Below are 19,647 nucleotides of genomic sequence, written 5' to 3'. Positions count from 1 at the left end.
GAGCAAAGTGGTGTATACCTTACTAGCAAGATTGTCATTACTTTGTGCACTCAAACAGCTAGGGAGGGAGGTGTAAGGGGGTGTCTGGCTGTCATTCCTCCCTCATTACATTTTAGATCAGAGGGTTGACATGAGTATTTAAAGCAGAGCCCTTTTGCAAGATCATTCCAGGTACCAATAAAATGCTTGTGTCATAATCCCTTGCAGAATCTATAGCCTTGTGATGCAGCCTGAAGTTTTGTCTTTCAGGTTGAAAATAAGCAGTGACATTGTCCCAATGCATTATCAGTGGGGGCTGCACTGGATACTTTAATGACACAGCGTTGCATGCCTGTTCAGAACCTAGGCACTCTGCAACGTTTACAAACAAAATAACCACCACTGAGTTAGCACGTGAGGTCTTCCCACAGCTGCAAATATATATCGAAAGGGGGAGAGGGGAGCGGTGGTTGCAAACTGTCTTTTATTGGAGGTGCATTCCCAAGATTTTAGTTAAGTGTAACATAAAACTGTGAAAGTTTAGCAGGAGAAAAGCTTTCCTCCCACTGGCTTGGCTGTCCAATCAGAAAAGAGCCCTGCACCTCCCTCACTTCTGACAACTATTTAGCAACCGAGCCCAGCTAAAGTTTCCAAAAAAGTTAGAATAACTTCCTCTCTCCAAGACCTCAGTTTTTGCACAACCCCGTCCTTGAAATAAGAGCCCTTCAAGAAACCTGGAAAACGTCTGGTCAGCAAAAAACTCCTGTTTTTTCCAAAGGATCTGTCTCAGGAATTTAAAACCCATTTAAGACACACTCACACCACATCAGGAGGGGGGAAAAGTCCCTTCCCCTCCCCTTCTCGCAGAAAGAATGGAAGAAAGTTCCAGTTCTCCTGTTTCCCCTGTGGATAGCTTGGGGACCAGTGAAGAGGAGCTGGAAAGGCAGCCAAAGAGATTTGGCAGGAAGAGGAGATACAGTAAGAAATCCAGCGAAGATGGCAGCCCCAACCCAGGCAAGAGGGGGAAAAAGTCCAGTCCCAGCTCCCAATCTTACGAAGAACTCCAAAGCCAGAGGATCTTGGCCAATGTCAGAGAGAGGCAGAGGACTCAGTCCCTCAATGAAGCCTTCGCAGCCCTGAGGAAAATCATCCCCACGTTGCCCTCTGACAAACTCAGTAAAATCCAGACTCTCAAACTCGCAGCCAGGTACATAGACTTCCTCTACCAGGTCCTACAGAGCGACGAGATGGACAATAAGATGACAAGCTGCAGCTATGTGGCCCATGAGCGGCTTAGTTATGCCTTTTCAGTATGGAGGATGGAAGGCGCTTGGTCCATGTCTGCCTCCCACTAGCCAGCACCTGGGCAAAAGCAAATACAACTGCTGAAAGGGTAGGTACCTGGTTCTTTCTTTTTACTTCTAACTGCATCTTATTGAATTCTGCCACAGGTCTCCTTGTTTTAGTGATGAAGCTTCACATCGTCTGTGCTATAACGTAAATATTAAGCTTGTTTTAAATGGGGAACACAAAATGTTATAGCCCCTTGAAAATCCAGCAGCCATCCAGAAGTAAGGCAGAAAGGATTCAGATGATAATCTAGACAGGGGAGAAAACATTTCTCTCCATCACAATGTCTCAATGATTCTCTTGTGTAGTCCACAAACAACTAGATTAAAAATCAAGATTACATTTGTTCCCCCTTCCACTCACCCCAATCCAAAAAGAAGAGAAACTTCTAGTAAGTAAAACATTTGATATGTTCAGATTTAAAATCAACGTGTTTATACACTGCTGCTGTCTTTTAAACGGTTTGCTGCCAAGAGGGGAGCTGTAATGTTGAATGGCGAATGGTGTGAAATTTGCAAGAGTACTTTTCTTAGAGAAGAATTTAAAAAGAGAGGGAAAAGACAGCCAGTAAAACACACTGACAAGACCTGAAACAGCTGCTTGTTGGATTTGGTGGATGTCTGTGCTCTAAAAGAACCAGCACCTACAAAATAGGCTTTAAGTGTTTTTACAATTTTGCCATTTTGGGAAGGGGGAGGAGGGGCAGCTGATCCTGTGAAGAATAATTTCAGCTCTAATCTTAGTAACATTTTTGTATGATCAGCAGATGTTCTGTACTTGTTTGTCTGTGCTGTGTCCACTTCCCTTCCCCCCTTACAAATAAAAGTCAAACAAAGATAGAACAAACCCATTGTCAATTTCATATTCCGCTTCCCTTCCTTAGAGTGCCAGTAAAGTTAAGGCTGGTATCAAACTCTTATGGACTTGAACATAGTTTCTTATTTACTCTGAGCACTGAACTCGTTCTCATCAGTTTCCACGACCAGAAAACAGCTGCCTCTTATCTTTCTTTTATAATTGTATTGGAGTTTTTGAGCGGTGAGGGAGTCCGGAGGGCAGAAGGGGAAGAGGAGGTGTGTTTAGGCAACCCCCCTAAATTATTCTAAATGATGTAATAACTTTATGTTAATTAAGATACACCTCAGAGTCATCTATAAATCATGCAGTATTTCAGAGTTTACTTATATTCCTATTGTTTGCATGCCTTGTACAGAACATCCAAAGATAAAATACAGAACAAAAGTCAGATAAGATAATCATACAATGAAAAATATGTATTAGTAAACAAGGAAATGAAAGTAAGGGGACACTCATATTTTGTAGTACAACACTCAGCAGTGTGAATGAAATTGGTTAATTATCCAGATGACATCAACTCCTTAAAAGAATAAAGAGAGCTCAGGCTGGTCCATTAGCCAGAATTTTTTTCATACAAATCCCTATTTGTTTTACCAATAACTAGGACACAGACAAGAAACTTGATGCAATTGGCAACATGCATTTTAACAACTTCATGATTCATTTGTGTTTGAAATACTCTGTATTTTAATATCTTCAGTAGAGTTTCTATCACCCCTTCATGAAGACCTAGAAATAAGTTAGTTTCATTATTCTAAAAAGTCTATCCATCCCACACTAACAGGCAATTTAAATCTTTAAAGTTAACTACTTTTGTTATCATGGCCAGAAAAAAAGACAGGTCTGCCCTGATACATTATGTGGCTTTGCTGTAGCTTCAGCTGCAAACAACAGAACAAAGTAGCTTTTTCAAACAAACTCTAAACTTCAGTTTATAAAATGCATTGCCTTTCCCTCTATTAATATGGTTTTAAAAAGGCTAAGGCAATAAGAACAGGGGGAAAAAAACCTCCTTTATGGGAATCTTCTGTTGTCTTTGTCAAAAACAGATGTAAAATGTCTCAAACACATATTTCTTCAGGAGTTTAGATTGGCTGAATACTAAACCTCTACAATGGAACAATGCATTTATTCTGTTGTTTCCTAAATTATGTACTGTCATTAGTCAATTCGTTTTAATCTGTTATCTACTGTATATCCTTCCCTCTACATTCTACAGTACATTAGGGGCAGATAATGGTATTTCAACTTTTTTCTTAAAAAACAACAACGTTTCAAGTGCAGTGTCAACAGAATTAGAGTTCAGATTGGTCTGATGAGAAAGATACTGAATGTGAGCACTAGGAGATAGTCCCTATATGGAGGAATTAGACAGTGAAGTTCAGGATTTCATTAATAGCAATGAAATAGCTAAATCTAGAGTTGAAAATTATTTGTATCCAAACAGAGCTTTGAAGAACACGTTTAAGCGTATACAGTACATATTCATCTGGCTCATGCTGAACTGGTACACGGTATCTTTTCCATAACTTGGCCTCCCAGCAAATGTTGGAAGTAGTCTATTTGTTTCTTATTTTTCCTTTCATGACTTAACAATTCTTTCCTTTCATATTAAAAAAACCAAAACCTTCCGTTCAAAAACAAGTGTGTTTTTGTGGTGGCACTGTTGAAAATGTTATTGCCAAAGAGCAGTGTGGCAAGTGTCCGGTTCTATCATTTATGGGCAGAAACAATTGTTTCTGCCATCCAACGCTACAAGCGCCTCAAGAAACTTGGTGAAATTTTCAAGTGTGGCTTATCCTTTTAGCATGGAATCCTATGTGCATGTGTCCCTCCGAGGAAACTTTGATGCACAAAAAGAAATTAGCTACATTGTTTGGCTGGAAGAAAAAACATAGGAAATGGCTAAACAAATTTGGGACCTGATCCTGTATTTTGTAGGAATTCTGCAACTCTGAGGATTGTCACTATGCGACAGAATGAAGGATCAGGCCCTTGGGACTAATTATACTACCCAAATTTCTTTGCTTTAGCCTGGGGTTTGAAAAGAAACAGGCAAGAAATGTTTCAGAGTAGCAGCCGTGTTAGTCTGTATTTGCAAAAAGAAAAGGCGGACTTGTGGCCCCTTAGAGACTAACCAATTTATTTGAGCATAAGCTTTCGAGAGCTATAGCTCACTTCATCGGATGCAAGAAATGATTTCTCTTGGAAGAAGCTATAGAACCTGTCCCACAGAAAAATCAGAGGCTGTTTTTTATTCGAAAATCAGAGCCCTGGGAACTGGGGAAATGCCACCTGGCGTTTGAGAATGCCAGTAGGGAGATAACCTTTGCTGACGTATCCAGCAATCAGAGATTTTCCTGTTCTGTTCCATGTAATTAAGAAAACATACTCCTGTAATTTCAAGTGAAACAGCCACAACTTTTCACTTCAATTAGCATATCAAGCTATAGGATGTTTAAACAAACATACGAATTCAGGCAACACAGACACACACACCACCACTCCAGCTGTTTACTACCTAGCACCTGCATACCTCACCTCACCCCACTTAATTATTTTTTGGAAGCTCGAATGTCTGAGATGTTCCAAACAGTAGACAGTTTCAGAAAAAAAGATTCTTTTCCATTATTTCTTTTGGTAAGAAGCGTGAAAATATAGTACCTGATCAGAGGTGTCGGTAGGACAAAAAAAAAAAGCCAGAACTAAAGCAGTGTAACCTTGCAAGCACCAGCCAAGTACTAATGATGATATAGTTCCACATCATAAGGTTAGTAAGATCTGTTTGTCAGCATTACTTTTTACATTTGAGTTACCAGTAAGGACTTTGGCGGGATTATAGTTTTATAAAAGGCTGTATACGTTATATGAATTGATGCTTATATTATGAAAGTATTTGCCAACCTTGTTCATTTTGGAAGAAGATTTTAGTAAATGGGTGTATTTTATAACATCCTTGTGATTGTTCCTTAAGATTTGACTATGACTTAGGAGTTTCTTCAATGGAAAAAGTGAGTAGATTGGTTAGCATCTCTATGTTGTTTTGTCCTTATAGAAACAAAACAATTTCTTCCAGAAACCACTCAAAGTGTAGAGCTGGTTAACTGTTGTTAGCTGATTGTATCATGATAGTATAACTAAAGCTCTTTTTTCAAAAGCCCAATTTTTTTTAAATGCATCACTAAAAATGTAAACATACTTATTTGACAGGCAAGTTTTTAAAGTTGGTATTTACATTAATAGGTTTAGTTTTTACATGCTGGTATATTTTAAAGCCCTGCAAAATGCATTCTAGATGGTCTGTTTACGTTTGTGTCTTTTCTTGGGAAAGAATAAATCTGCTACACAGTATCAACCAAATACATAGTCAACCAGCCAAAGCTAATGTGAGACAAACCACCCAAATAAAGGACACAAGAAAAAATACTGAAGAAAGCATGAAATGGTGTAAGAAGCCAATGTACTATGTATTATACATACATTCACACCCACATATACATATTCATACACACATTCACACATGCATTCGCACATGCATGAAGACCATTTTCTATTGCCCATGATTCATGCTTCAGAATTCCTGATGTACATTTCTTGATCATATGAAGGTAGAAAATATCAAATCTGAGCACAATAGAAAGACATTTTGGCCTGAAACTGAAGGACAGTTTAGAACAATGACAAACATTTTGTTATTCAACCTATTGAAGTCAATTCTGCTTTGAAAGTCCTGTCATGAAGGAGACACAAGGGAGGATCATTGAGGAAAAATATAAATGTATACACTTTAGCTAAGTAGACCTAATTTGGTGGTCATCTGCACTGAATAGCTTCAAATTTAGAGAATACAGACTTCTATTTGTTAAAAATATAAATGTGCAGATTGCAACAAGGAATTGCAGATCATCCTCATATTCTTTTTCTATATCTTCCTTCCTTTAGCTTTTGTTAGGCTTATTTCATACATATATAGAAATAGCTGAAATAGTAAAACATGCTTGCTCATCAGTGCACCATCTTCTGTGCAACAGGGCAAGGATGGATTCTATAACTGCAGCTCTTTTGGTGACATATTGTGTCACTTTTCTTTCAGCAATAAAGTTACATTTATCGCTGTAGTTCTGCAACGCATTTCTGTGTGGCTTTGAAATCTCCAAATCTAAAGTTTGTATGTCTCAGTTCGAGCGGGACTATTTTGATGAGTCGGGGAAGAGGTCGGAAAACACTACAGAACTCCAGAGTACATTTAGAGCAATGCACACGAGCAGGGAATTAAGTTGCCTTTTGGTGAAAGCATAGATTCTTTTGTAACTTTCTGAATAGGCACCAAGTAAGAGCAGAACACAATTTAATCATAAAAAAACAGCTGGGCTGTTAGAAAGAAAACCCCAGAACAGCAGGCCAGATTCTTAGCTGGTGTAAATCGACATAATCGGTAAACACCAGCTGAGAACCGAGCTGAACATCTCAACGGATTACTCTAAGTGACTGGAGAGTACTATATGCCAACGCTTATGATTTACTTCTTAAGGAAATTTAGAAGTGAGGAATAATGGGATGTTCTCCAGCTGACGAACATCATCATAGTAACTAATTATTATCATACTAGATTCAAATAGTAAAATAGTCCACCCAAAACAATTCTAGACGCCCCAACAATAAATTGGATTTACAGCTGAAGGTGATGACCACTCAGCAGTGAAAACTAATATCTACAAATTATGAATTAACTCAGGTAGCCAGTAAATCACACTGGCACAACAATCCCTAAGATTCCCACACCCCCACACATGTACCCTCAACTTTCCCCCCAAAACCCTGTCAAACAAATTGGATAAAATGATCATAACAGACCGGTCAGTCAGGATTTTTGAAAGCTCTAACGAACAAATCAGGGAGCCAACCTTAGGCACCCAAATTTTGTGACTCTTCACTGCATTAGATGCTAATGGGCTTTTTTTGTTTTCATGGTGACATATGCTCTGCTTCTCACTTTATTCTGATGATTGCCCCAATCCTGCAATCAGGCTTCAATTAGGTTCCACAAGGAACTGCTTGAGCAGTTACAATTGCAGGATAAAATCGCTCTTCAACGTACGTCTCCCCTCCTTTATATTAGATCAGGGCTTTCTTTTGGAAAATAGCGCAAGCCCCTTGAACTTCCATGCAAATCACCAGCTTAGAGTCTGCTGACTCCAAAATTTTGCCTTGTAAATAGAGCCTATTCCTGATCACACTGACACTAGGAAAAGTCAGATCAATCCTTTGAAATGTGGATTTGCATCCATGTAAGAGTGGTTAGAGCCCAAAAGAAGTGTTGTTATATCCTGTGCGGCAATGGATTCAGATACATGTACCATACCTACCAAAATACGGCTCTAATCCCTGATTAAGGCTTCTTGGCAATACTGCAGTGCAAATATGAAACAATCATAATAATCATATTGCTGGTAAGTATTACTTACCGATATATACCTGGGATTTTCAAAGGAGCTTAAGGGAACTATAGGCCCAACTAATGTTGACTTTCCTTTAGAAGTCAGAGCCTATATTTTGAAACTTTGGAGATATGCTTCTGAGAGCAAGGACTTTTTTGTTTAATAATTTTCATCTAGTCCAGTCAAGCGGCCAGACTGTATCTGTTGTAATGCTGTTGCAAATCAACTCCCCAAAGGACAACGCATGTTTTTCAACACAACAACGTCACACAGCCTAGAGGAAGCAGAGCATTTGTACCTTGCTCGGTAAAGCGTTCTCGATAGAAAATGTCTGTGTTATTTCTAGAAAAGATGCTAGATCAAAATAACTTGCAATGTGCAATGACCCTGTTATATAGTCTAACTGAGAGTCTGTGGAAAGAAAAAGGCAGCAGGTAGTTTGACTGCAGTTCTGTTGCTCTCAAAAGAAAAAGTTACTGGAGTTCTTCCTTTTGGGGAGTTATTTTGTAAACATGAAAACATAAGACTACAATTTAGAATTGCATTTCTGCTTCTACAGGGGTCTTTTTGCATGTTCTGTTTTAATTTTGTAAGTTTAAATGCCAGCAGCACCCTGATATCCAATGTGTTTAACTCAATAAGTTATGTAAAGAGAGCGGCCATGCAGATCTGGTTCGGCGGGGTATGCAGAAGTGATCAGAAAACAAAAAGAAAATTGCCCATTGGCTACTTCTGCATACGTACAGCTAGAAATGAGCGACAGCCCCACCTCCATGTCCTCTTCTTCTCTGCCTTTAAACTACAGCTTGGAAAATAAAAAGCGGGCAGATGTCTACTAGTTCAGTTTGATTTATATTTACTGGACTAGTTCCAGTCAGCCTGTGCAAGCTTTAATTGAATTCTTAATAAGATAATTTTGTCTTGATAACCACCACCCCCCCAAACAAGTTTAGCATTTCCTTAAGAGATACAAGACCTGCCAAACATGTGCTCTAAAATGTGAAATTAAGTTTCTGATCAATCTGACCACCAAAATTCTGTATGCCATAATTTATGTGATCTTTTGCTTTAAGCTATTTGGATATACTTTAAAAATCATATGTTTGTGTTTAAAATACAAACAAACCTAATTGCATAGCCAGGACAGACAGAGGGATCAACTCTTTAACAGTACCCCTGTTACAAGTCAGCTGACCCATCATGGAAAATTCTGGAGAGTGAGGGAATTTAATGGAGAGAAATGGAAAGGAGACATTTCACACTGCCAAAGGGTGCTCCTCATCCAGATACACATCCCACCATCTCCCTGCCATAACACAGAGGGTGCCAACGGAAAGTTATTGCATGTTGCTTTTTACACACCAGACATCACCAAGATCCGAGTCTGGCAAGCTAATCCCTGGGGCTGGATCACTGCTCCAATGCAGAGCCGTGCTGACTTCAGCAGGGCTCTGGCCACATGCACTAGCTGGCAGGATTGGGACTGAACTGTACTCAAACACTCCCAAACTGTGTTGGACAGCAGGCCAATCATTCAGCACACGCACGCACACATATGAACACAACTTTTCCTGTGTCTGGCTTCAAAGCCCAACACTCTAACCACTGCTATATCACAGCTCACAAGTGACTCCAACAGCCTGTTGACTAAAAACACATTCTGTAGTACCACCTTCTGGGAGGCAGTCGTCTCTCCCTTTCACTCCCATCCCCTTCACGTACACCCCACATACCTCCCAAGAGTGACCTTAGGTCAAGGTATAAATGGCAGCGAGGGAATGTATCACTCTCTTACAGACCACAAAACAAATTTCTACACCAAAGATATGCATAAGTAAAAGAGGAGAACTGTGGATTAATTAAAAAAAATTCACAGATCAGGTTAGAAAATATCATGATCAATTAAAAAAGAAAGAATGGTCTTAGCAGACTCATGAGACAGACTTAAGAAAAACGTATTCAACTATGCAGCTGTATATACAGCACTACAAACGCAAGCCTTCCTAGGGGCATGTAGATATCACATAACATCGCTATTCTTTGCATCAACTCTTAACAATTGTGTACTAAGTCAATAAATGTCCCTGTTCCCAATATGCCTGCTGTTTGTGTGCCAGCTGACATGGAACAACTCTGCATTTGAAGCTATATAACAACTTGGATAATAACTGCATTGTGGCGTGTACAGTGCAGGAATTGTTTAGATCCTTTGGCGATCAGTGCTGTAGAAAACCTTACAATAGATATGCTAGTAAGCAGATCTGTGACTTGCCCCTTGAAACACAAATGTTTGCATTTTTTTAATATCCTGCCTCAAGGACACATTTTTCTGCCTCTCATTTGTGATACTAATGATATTACAAATCTTTGTCACTTAACAATGAATCAACTCCTGCTGCCTTCTCCTTACCTATTGGTCATGTGCTTTGGTTTGTGACATCATAACCTTTTCTACAGCAACCAATTGTGATGTCATATACTGAGTTTAAAGAGCAAAATAAGCTTTAAAACAAAAATCCTCTTCTGGCAATAAAAAAGGGGGAAAGAACTACCAGAATGACAGCTAAGCAGACTTCTCTCTAAACCCAATGTTCACCGTCAGGCATCAACTAGTCTTTAAGCTCTCTAAACATTAAGGGCCACATTCTGCCATTCTTCCTCAAACCTTCATCCTCAAGCAGCCTCATTAAAAGCAGCGGGGTTACAGTTACTCAAGGTACAAGGCACTACGTAACCTGAGTAAGAGAGGCAGAATCAGGCTCCAAACAATGCACCAAATTTATGACGATATAAAGACTAGCATCTGGAACATTGTTACCGGATCCCAGCTCTTCTTCTGGAACATTCATTCTGTTTTAAATCCAATGCACTAATTCAGACTGTGCAATAATTACATCAGGATTGAATCTCAGCAGCAAATTATTTCTCCAGGGATTGTGGCGTTCTTTAGGATCCACTGTACCTGACTGGATGTAAAACTATCAGCAAAGCAAGCGGAAGTTTTGATAACGAATCCTGAACGCAGGCATGAACCCGAAAGAAAAGTTTCAATTCAGAAGCTGCTGCCTATCTACTAATAATTTAGGGTCAGATTTTTAAAAGTGTTTAGCTGTCTAAAGATGAAGAGAGGCAGCTGGTGGGAATGTCAATAGTGCCTAAATTTATTAGGCAACTAACTCCTATTGAAATCTATGGCAATTAGGCGCCTAACTTGCCTATGCATTTTTAAAAATTCCAGTAGGTGTCTAAATATCTTCTAATATCTGTCCTTTAAGCATTTCACTGCTGGTTCTCTGTGCTGCTGTATTGCACGGTATACCCCTTTGAGATCCCAATGAAACATTGGCCAGATAAAGAAAAGCATCCCTATTCAGTGAGGTCGCTCACGTACATGCTTAACTTGGAGCACATGCTTAAGTGCTTTCCCGAATCGGGGCCATTATTATTACCTAATATTTATACTGCAGCAGCCATGGCTGCAGGCCCCAGTCAGTCTCAGGTCAGACAGTCCCACTCAGAATGGTCATGCCACAGGGCAGCCTGTTTGTTTCTGGAGGTGCAACGACTTTCTAGACTAAACGCTGCCACTTGACGAGAGACTCTGATTTGATAGGGCATGACAAGATCAGGGTTGGGGGATCAGACTCATGTTTGTATGGTGCGTAGCACAGTGGGGACGTGGTCTGTGACTGGCGCCCCCTAGGTGCTGACACAATAGAAATAATAACGATCATCAAGGCATACTTAGTGGCAGCATAGGAGGTACACACTCAAGTCTTTTCTACACTCAAACATTGTACCACTGTAACAGTACAGTTAAAGCTGTACAAACCACCCCAGAAGGGACACAGTTATATAGTATAAATGTGCCTTATACCAGTATAGCTTATCCCTGTATATAAGACATACCCATACAATTCACGCTGATAATGGTATGATGACTGTGACCACAATGGGAACGTATCGGTATAACTATTGTGGTGGGCAAAAAAGAAAATTAGACTCCTAGACGATAGTGTCATATCTGTACAAAAACTGTGGGTACACCAGGCTTCAGCATGTTAAAATAGTGTTAACCCCCTCTCACTCTTATGCACATGCACATACACACCCCTACCGTGACACATTCATTATGGACCTAGCCTGAAACCTACGGAAGTCATTGAAGGTATTTCTGTTCATTTCATTGGGCTTGCAAGTTCTTGCAAACCTCTCATCCTCTCCCGACCAAACACGCTGCAGAGCCGAACTTCTTCCAGTACAGCATTAACCTAACAATTTGTCAGCATGCCAAACACACATGCAAACAACTGATGAAGATCAGACCAATGATATAACATTTCTATCCAACTGAAATTTTGGTCATATGCTGTAGCAGCAGCCGTGGTATTTATGATGCCAGCGTATACCACTATGAAAAAAAAATCTCAAAAAGCTTCCAGTACATAACACAAAAATGTTGTATAAAAATAGATCAAAATCAAGACACCATACATCACATTAAATACTGTTACTGTAGATTTGAGTTGTCATCTTTTAAGATGACCATTTATATTGTTTTGTCTGATGAGGTAAGGAAACATCTAATACCGTCAGTTCATCTTAATCCCTCTACTTTTTAGAGTAACATATTTTAGGTTCAATACTGCAGTCTGCCTGCACCCAGAGCTTCCAACTTTCTCAGTGGGGTTTTATGAATATTTTGCAGTTTTCACATCATGTGCAATGAAAAGGGCTATTTAAATCTAAGATTCTTTTATTATTACTACTGACACTAAATAATACCAGGACTTCTATCATGCATGGAACTTTCACATATCCAGAATGTTTCATTGTTCAAAGGAACTGGAGGACCTGTGTGTGGCTGCACTTTCTGAGCGCATTTCAAGCAGAGGAGAAATCAGATTACACTTATGCTTTGAATGAGGGAGGGCTAGGTGGTGCTGCAGTTCAAAACACTGGTCTTTGAACTGTAGCGACCTGGCTCAAGCTCCAGTTTAGGTCACAAGTGAAAGTGAGTTCAAGGGATATTTTCCTCATGATCAGTCACCCTTATTAGAAAACTCAATGCACAAGGCTGTATTTTGAAAGGGACACAGATTGGTTCTGAGCGATGCAACAGCCTGATGAACTAGGAGGGCACCTGGATGCTGTGGCACCCACACACCATCCTGCACTGACGCAATAGAATGCAAACATCATGACAGAGAATGTCGCAAAACAATCATTTTGTCCAATAGGATAAATGCAAATAGATGCCCGCTCTCTTAGGTTTAAGTATTTCCCTGAACTGTGCACAGAGGATAAATGACATGGGGTAGAATTTTCAAAATTGAATTAGGTGTGTAAGTTCCATTTGCAAAAGTGGCTTAGGTACTTATGCGCCTAAAACCCACTGACTTTCAATGAGACAGAATAAAATTTTCAACAGTGCCTAAGTCCCTTAGGGTTGAAATATAACCCTTAGCTTCTTAAATTCCTTTTGACAATGGGACTGAGGCATTTTTGAAAATTTTACCTGTTTAACACTTCACTGTAAACTATGTAAGAACTGAAATATTGCCTGAATTTTTAAAAATACATGGCTTTAATTTATTTTTCTTTTATTGACATCGGTTGATTATTTTCAAATATCAGTACTGAACAGTGTTTATTATAGTTTAAAACGTCATGACTCATTTTCTCCATGTTTTAAATTAAGTATAACAGATGGTATATTTACCAAGTAATTAGTAATTCCCTGTCCATGCTGGCTCCCTCCCTTTGTGCGTGCTATTGTCCAGTGTGTGCCTATTTCCCAATATTTTAAACTAACCCACAGCACAACTCAGCTGTCATACAGTTGTATCTACCCAAATGGATTCCATATCTTTTCAAATTCTTCCATTTTATCCTCTACTAGACAGAAAAATGCTTTATGAGATATAGTTTTAATTAAATCAGATTAAAACCTCCATTTTTAGAGAGGAGACCTATTTCTTTACACCACCACTCGACTGATCAGTCTCCCCTTTTACCTGTTATTTCAGGCATGTTGATCAATGGCATACACCACTGAAAGATTTCAGAACCATTGTCTTTGCAGTTATTTCCGATATGCCATTCCAATACATTCTGTTTGACAGCCACCAAACATAAGCTTGTAAGATCTTCAGGGGAGAGATTCTATCTTCACATGTGTTTGTACAGCAGCTAGCACTCTGGGGCCCTCTGGGAGCTGCTCTAGTGTAAATAACTGCGATCTAATATCCCCAAATCTAGCATTTCTTATTCACATGCCCTCAAAAGTCTGCTTTTCTCTGTCTGCAGCACTGTGAAAACCATTATTATCAGAGGGGTAGCCGTGTTAGTCTGTATCCACAAAAACAACAAGGAGCCCGGTGGCACCTTAAAAACTAACATATTTGGACTATGCCCAAATAAATCCATTAGTCTTTAAGGTGCCACCGGACTCCTCGTTGTTTTCATCTATTATTGTTATTAATAACAACTTGCAATTTGTAAGCCCAAGGTCCCTAACCTCAGATGTGCTTTTTTAATGAAGTATTGTTCTTCAGCTGAATTTTCTAGCTGGGCTTATTGAGATCCAAGAAGTCCAATGTCAGTCAGTAGCAAAAGGAGATCACAACTAAGGTCCCGTTGCTTGGATTTTCCACTCTCCTGATTAAACTTCATGGCTTCCTTAGTGAGAATGGGGGAGGGAGGGAATGTAAAGATCATTCTCCCCCTCTCAAGCCCACACCAGCTTGGTTTATAGGTGATAGCTCATAGATTCCAAGGCCAGAAGGAACATTGTGATTATCTAGTCTTCCCTCCTGTATAGCACAGGCCAGAGATTTGCCCACAATAATTCCTAGAGCATATTTTTTAGAAAAACATCCAATCTTGATTTAGAAATTGTCAGTAATGAAGAATCCACCATGACCCTTGGTAAACTGTTCCAATGGTTAATTACTCTTAAAAAGAAACATTGATATTACCTGTCAAAATTCTGCCAAGCCTAGTTATAGTGAAGTGAGAAGTGGTGGTGTGTAATGGGGAACAGCAGTCAAAACCGCTAGGGTCTAGTCCCAGGTTTGCCACTCACTTGCTGTTTGTCTTTGGGCAAGTCATTTACCCTGTCTCTGCTGTGCACTCCCTATCTGGGGTTGGTCTGAGAGTGTCATAAAACACTGTAGAGAGAATTTTTATTCCCCTGTAGCATCCTGACATCCAGCTGCTGATAGAGCACCTGCCACATCCGTAGCCTGTTGGTGCTTTAAACCACTTAGCACAATGAGAGAGTTAATTCAATCAATCTGCTGGCCAGCAGAGGTGAGAGAGGGGGTGCCCCAAAGGATGCTCTCCTTTTCTAGCTAGTTCACCTTTTGCATAGGTTGCACTAACCACCTGTATCTACAGCACACCACAGAGAGAACCCATCTAACGAATGGGAAACAAGTGTAACCCTATCACTCTTAGGGTCCTAAATTATTTAGACCTTGAAAGGTACCTAAGGGATTTGCACACCCATTTTTCATTGGTATGGGAATTGGGCACCAAAAACTATAGGCAGCATTTAAACTCTCAATCTTAATATGAGAACAAAAGCTCCATCTAATCTCAACACTGCTTGCGCTGACCTAGGAAAAGGGGCTGTGTAATGACTGGAATTCACTGCGAGGCACTTTTCCGACTTTGTGCTGAAGCTCCCACCATGCAAAGCAAATTAGCCTGCCTCGCTCCCAATGGAAGCTGAATCAGACGGGAAAGAGGGGACATCCCCTGAATCCCAAACAGAAAACGCTTACATTGGGGGAAAAAAAAAAAGGGGAGGGGGAGGATACCTAGTTGACAACAAGAAAAGTGTAAAAATCTCACTGCCAAGGCCTGGACAGCTGTTCCTTCTTCACTAACAAGTCGTGTGACCATTGAGATGCATGTTAAAAGCAAGTCGAAGGTGCCATAACTGCCACATTGCTTGTACTAATCCTCCCTCTGGGAGTGACCTTAAAGAAACAGTCACACCCTAACAGCTATGTGAGCATTAATACTTTATACAATGAGCTCAGAAGAAAATGATGGGTGACCTCTTAGACATTTCCCCCCTCTCTTCCCCCCCCCCATCTCAGACATTTTAGGTCTGGTTTCTAATCCGGTGGGCGGGTGGGAGGGGGAAGTAATTTACACTGCGCTGCATCGAGGTGCCTTTTTTAGCATCCTACTAACATACATAAATAACAAGGTCTCCCAATTGTTAGAACATGCTCTACCTGGAGTTCCTGCACTCTTACAACAGCCCACAGGCAAAGAGTCTACAGCATACCTTCTAGGCCCAAATTCCCCCCGATGGAAAAGGATGCGTTCCACTGACTTCAGTAATGCTTTGTCAATTTATAACAGAAGAGATTCTGGCCCTTTATTTCACTGTATCTACTGAACCATTTTTGGTGGCTTATAAAAATGTTAAAACTATTAGGGAAGAAATCAAAATTCAAAATGCATAGCTAAGGAGAAAGACCTATCAAGCAGAAGGAAGTTCAGCTGGATTGGGTTCAGTGGAGGAGCAGAGCAAGAGAGAACTCCTGAAACATTAGTTGTCTGCAGTGTTGTTCTAGCCATGTTGGTGCCAGGATCCTAGAGAGACAAGGTGGGTGAGATCATGGCTTTTATTGAATGAACTTCTGTTGGTGAAAGAGACAAGCTCTCAAGCTTTCAAGACTGAAAAGCTCTGGATAGCTCACAGGCTTGTCTCTTGAAACATTAGTGTCGGTTCCAGACAATAGTTAGTAGAGCTAGTTGGCAAATGCTATTTATTTTCTGCAAACAATTTTGAGCAAAAGGAAACATTTTGTTTTGTTCAAATTTTCTCATTTTTTAGACAAAACAAAAACTGAAAATTGAAACATTTTTCAGGAAAAAACATCCATTTTCATTTCGTTTCTCTCTCCCTTTCCTTGCACTGGAATATTGTCCAGATTAGTGTTTCATTGAAAAGAAAAAAAAATTTCAACCAATTGTTGAAAAAACAATTTTCCTCAAAATAAACCTATCAATGTAAATTTGTTGTCCAGCTCTGTCAAGGATGCCTGTTCCGAATGCCAGTGGGAACAGGCCAGGTCTGTTTATGGGATAGGTGGTAACTTGATCTCCTCTCTGAGAGTCTGAAAGGGGTTTTCTTGACTATCCTCCCACTGATGCACAAATATAATTAAACAATATTCCTTCATTTTCCAGCAGGTTAATATTCTACAGCCTCACATGCTCACCATTTAAAGGTGGCCAAATATCCCAACAACACCACATCCTTAAAGAGAATACAGAAAACAACAGCAGAGAGTACACACGGTCTGTCTTTGCGGCTCCACACTATATGCTGTCTCAGCTTTTGTGCCACACCTACCACTAGAGGGCAGAGTGCACTGTCCCCGCCAGAAATACGTTGCTTAGCTCTGTGATCAAGACCTCCTTTACTGCAGAGCAAGCTGAACCTAAATTCTGCAGCCAGGTGCCTACATCCTGCAGCAAAGGCAATCAGTCCAGTAGCCTCCTATGTTCTTTATTTTGGGGTGGTGGAGTTGAGATGAGTGGGGGGAAGTTTATACTTCTCAGAGATATGATTGGAAGCTACCTGTAAACTCAGGAAGGCAGCACCACAACAATTCAAGTCTGAAAAGTTTTATTTGCAAGCCAGAAGGGCTAGAAACAACTTCTGTTTGTTTGCTTTTTAGATTAAAACATAGATTTAGTAGCACAAGTCTATGGCAAGACGAGAATTCTATTGCAAATGCCACAGCCACAAAATCATAGATGACATGGGGTTCTGCCTACAATGGAAAATAACAGACTCTCCTCCTCTGTGCTTGGATAGCAAACAGAAGTCAACCTTCCCAACAATTTCCTCTGAACACAATCAGCGCAGGTGCTTAATTGAGACAAATTCTTACAGCCTGCCCTCCTGGTGTAATTTTCACCAGTGTACAACAGAAGTAATTCCACCAAACGCCAAACCAGTGTAAGCCTGGCAGAAGTAAGATGAGAACTGGGCCCTATGGGACTAACAAGAATCTAATAACAAAAGTGTGCCCTAATTTTGAAGCATGCCAGTACACTAACAGAGGGTTATAAAAATGGTTTCAAGCCATGTCACATGACTAAGGTAAAATTATCTAAAAGGTCAGGTATTAAAAAATGAAATACAAATTACAAATAAAAGCAGAGATGCAGATTATACAGAAGCAACATATCTTGTTTGTGAACATCTGCTCTTGTGATGTGCTATAGTAATTAAGCAGATCAGATGACCACAAGAAATAAGCTATACTCTCATAGTGAACACCTCAAAAGACAGGTCTCAAGCTCCTTTACAGTATAGCTGGATACTGATAGCCCGGAGCCTGGTGAAAGAATTTTAGCTCTGTAGTTTGTTCCTGAGATTAGTCACATTTTCTTCCACCCTAGACGACAGATCCTCATTCCTTTTAAATTTTTAAGCAAAAAAGAAGGAAAATGCTCCTTTCTGTGCCCCTGACACGCAAAGTAGTAATGGTGCATACAACGCAGTGCAGTGCATCCTCTCACGGTATCCATTCCTATCGCAACCCTGAGACTTGTGCGTGTGAATGACAGATGCTGAAATGTGCTTCTGCTCTGGAAATACAACCCCCTTTGGGTGTGCCATATTTTGTCTGTCTTAACACGCTCAGTTGCAAGTAACCCTCCTGTCTAGTGTCATCAATTTTCTAGGGGTTCCTTCTAAAGACTTAAACACCACCGCTTGAGACCCCACCCAGAAACCTGGGAAACTGCGTATGCTCCTCGCAAGTCCTTGAAAGGCAGTGCTTCCCTACTCACAGGCAGTGAGCTCAGGGGGTTAACACTGAACTTGATTTGGGAGAGGGGCAACAGAATAAACTTGGGAAAGCCAGCAATTAATAAACTAATAATACTAGATAAGACTTTTCCCCCACCCCAGGAGTCCCAGCCTCACTTATCCTCTGGTAGTTATAAGTGGCTGATGTATTCTAGCTCCTTCACTCCTCTCCACTCACAGTTTGTTGCCCAGAGTTTGTGGGGTCAAAGGATGCTGGCTGGTCCTGGGATTCCACCACAAGACCCAGCTGAGGTGATTTTAGCTTTAATTCCAGGGTAGTCCTCTCTGCAGCTGAAGTCTAAGTCACCTCAGCTTGGCACCATTTGTCACTTTGAAGCTACCTCAGCTCTGCACTACCCACTGTTTTGTAGCAGGCTCAGCTCTGCAGAGAGAGGTCAGTGATATTTAGGATCCTCAAAGATACTAGCTCTCTGACCCAACTGTGCCCAAAAGCAGTCTCAGTCAGGTGACCAAAGACGCATTTTTGTAGATCTCTTATCCCTTCATTTCTCAACAGGGTCAACTGCACCTTTGTGCCCCCAAACTCAAAACTTCGCCGTATTGTAATCAAAACACCCCAAACTGTCAAGTAACTGAAATGCAAACAAGGCTTGGCCTATTCAGTCATTTACTGTGGCTCACCAACAGATGGCAGCAGAGAGCTCCCTGCCCACTAAATCCCCTGTCCATATAGCTTCTCAGGCAGCTCTGGGTTGCTTTTCTCTGTTCACCAACAGGTGTCAATAGTGAGCTCCCAACTCTCGAGGGCTGCAGGGCTCTCAGGGTATCCACAACCTGTCAGCAGGATGAGTCAAATTTTTTTTGCCAAAACTGCTTTTAAGTAGAAAATTGCTTTTAAGTACTAAATTAAAATGTTCCACTGTCCTCGGAAAACTGACTTTTCTTTCAAAAACTGAGCACCTAAAAACTGAATTTTGGCTGGAAAACAGGAGGTTTCAATTTGGAAATGCTGCAGCCACATCACTCCCATGATGCAGTGGGGCAGCTCACCAAGAGGGGACATTATGGTGCATCACTAGAGATGTATTCTGGCCAGGCAGCCCCGTCCATAGAGGAGAACGGGGCCACGAGGCACCCAAAATACAACTCCCATAAGACACTGCAGCGACATTTCAGAATCAAAATGTCTGATTTCCTTCTGGAATTTTT

The 19,647-nt window shown here is 40.5% G+C and overlaps 1 protein-coding gene across 1 annotated transcript in view; it reads left to right on the top strand.

Moving 5' to 3' along the window:
* Nucleotides 1-636: 636 nt before the first annotated feature.
* The window catches only part of TWIST2 (twist family bHLH transcription factor 2), a 72,403-nt gene continuing 53,392 nt past the window's right edge, over nt 637-19,647 (top strand). Inside the window, exon 1 of the mRNA XM_048869488.2 lies at nt 637-1,372. Within this exon, the coding sequence (XP_048725445.1) occupies nt 852-1,334 (483 nt within the window). The 5' untranslated portion in view covers nt 637-851 and the 3' untranslated portion in view covers nt 1,335-1,372. The remainder of the gene's footprint in view (nt 1,373-19,647) is intronic.

Source organism: Caretta caretta, chromosome 11 (assembly GCF_965140235.1).
Source record: "Caretta caretta isolate rCarCar2 chromosome 11, rCarCar1.hap1, whole genome shotgun sequence".
Lineage (NCBI taxonomy): Eukaryota > Metazoa > Chordata > Testudines > Cheloniidae > Caretta > Caretta caretta.
Note: the sequence above shows the minus strand (reverse complement) of the source record. Positions and strands in the feature narration are given on the sequence as shown.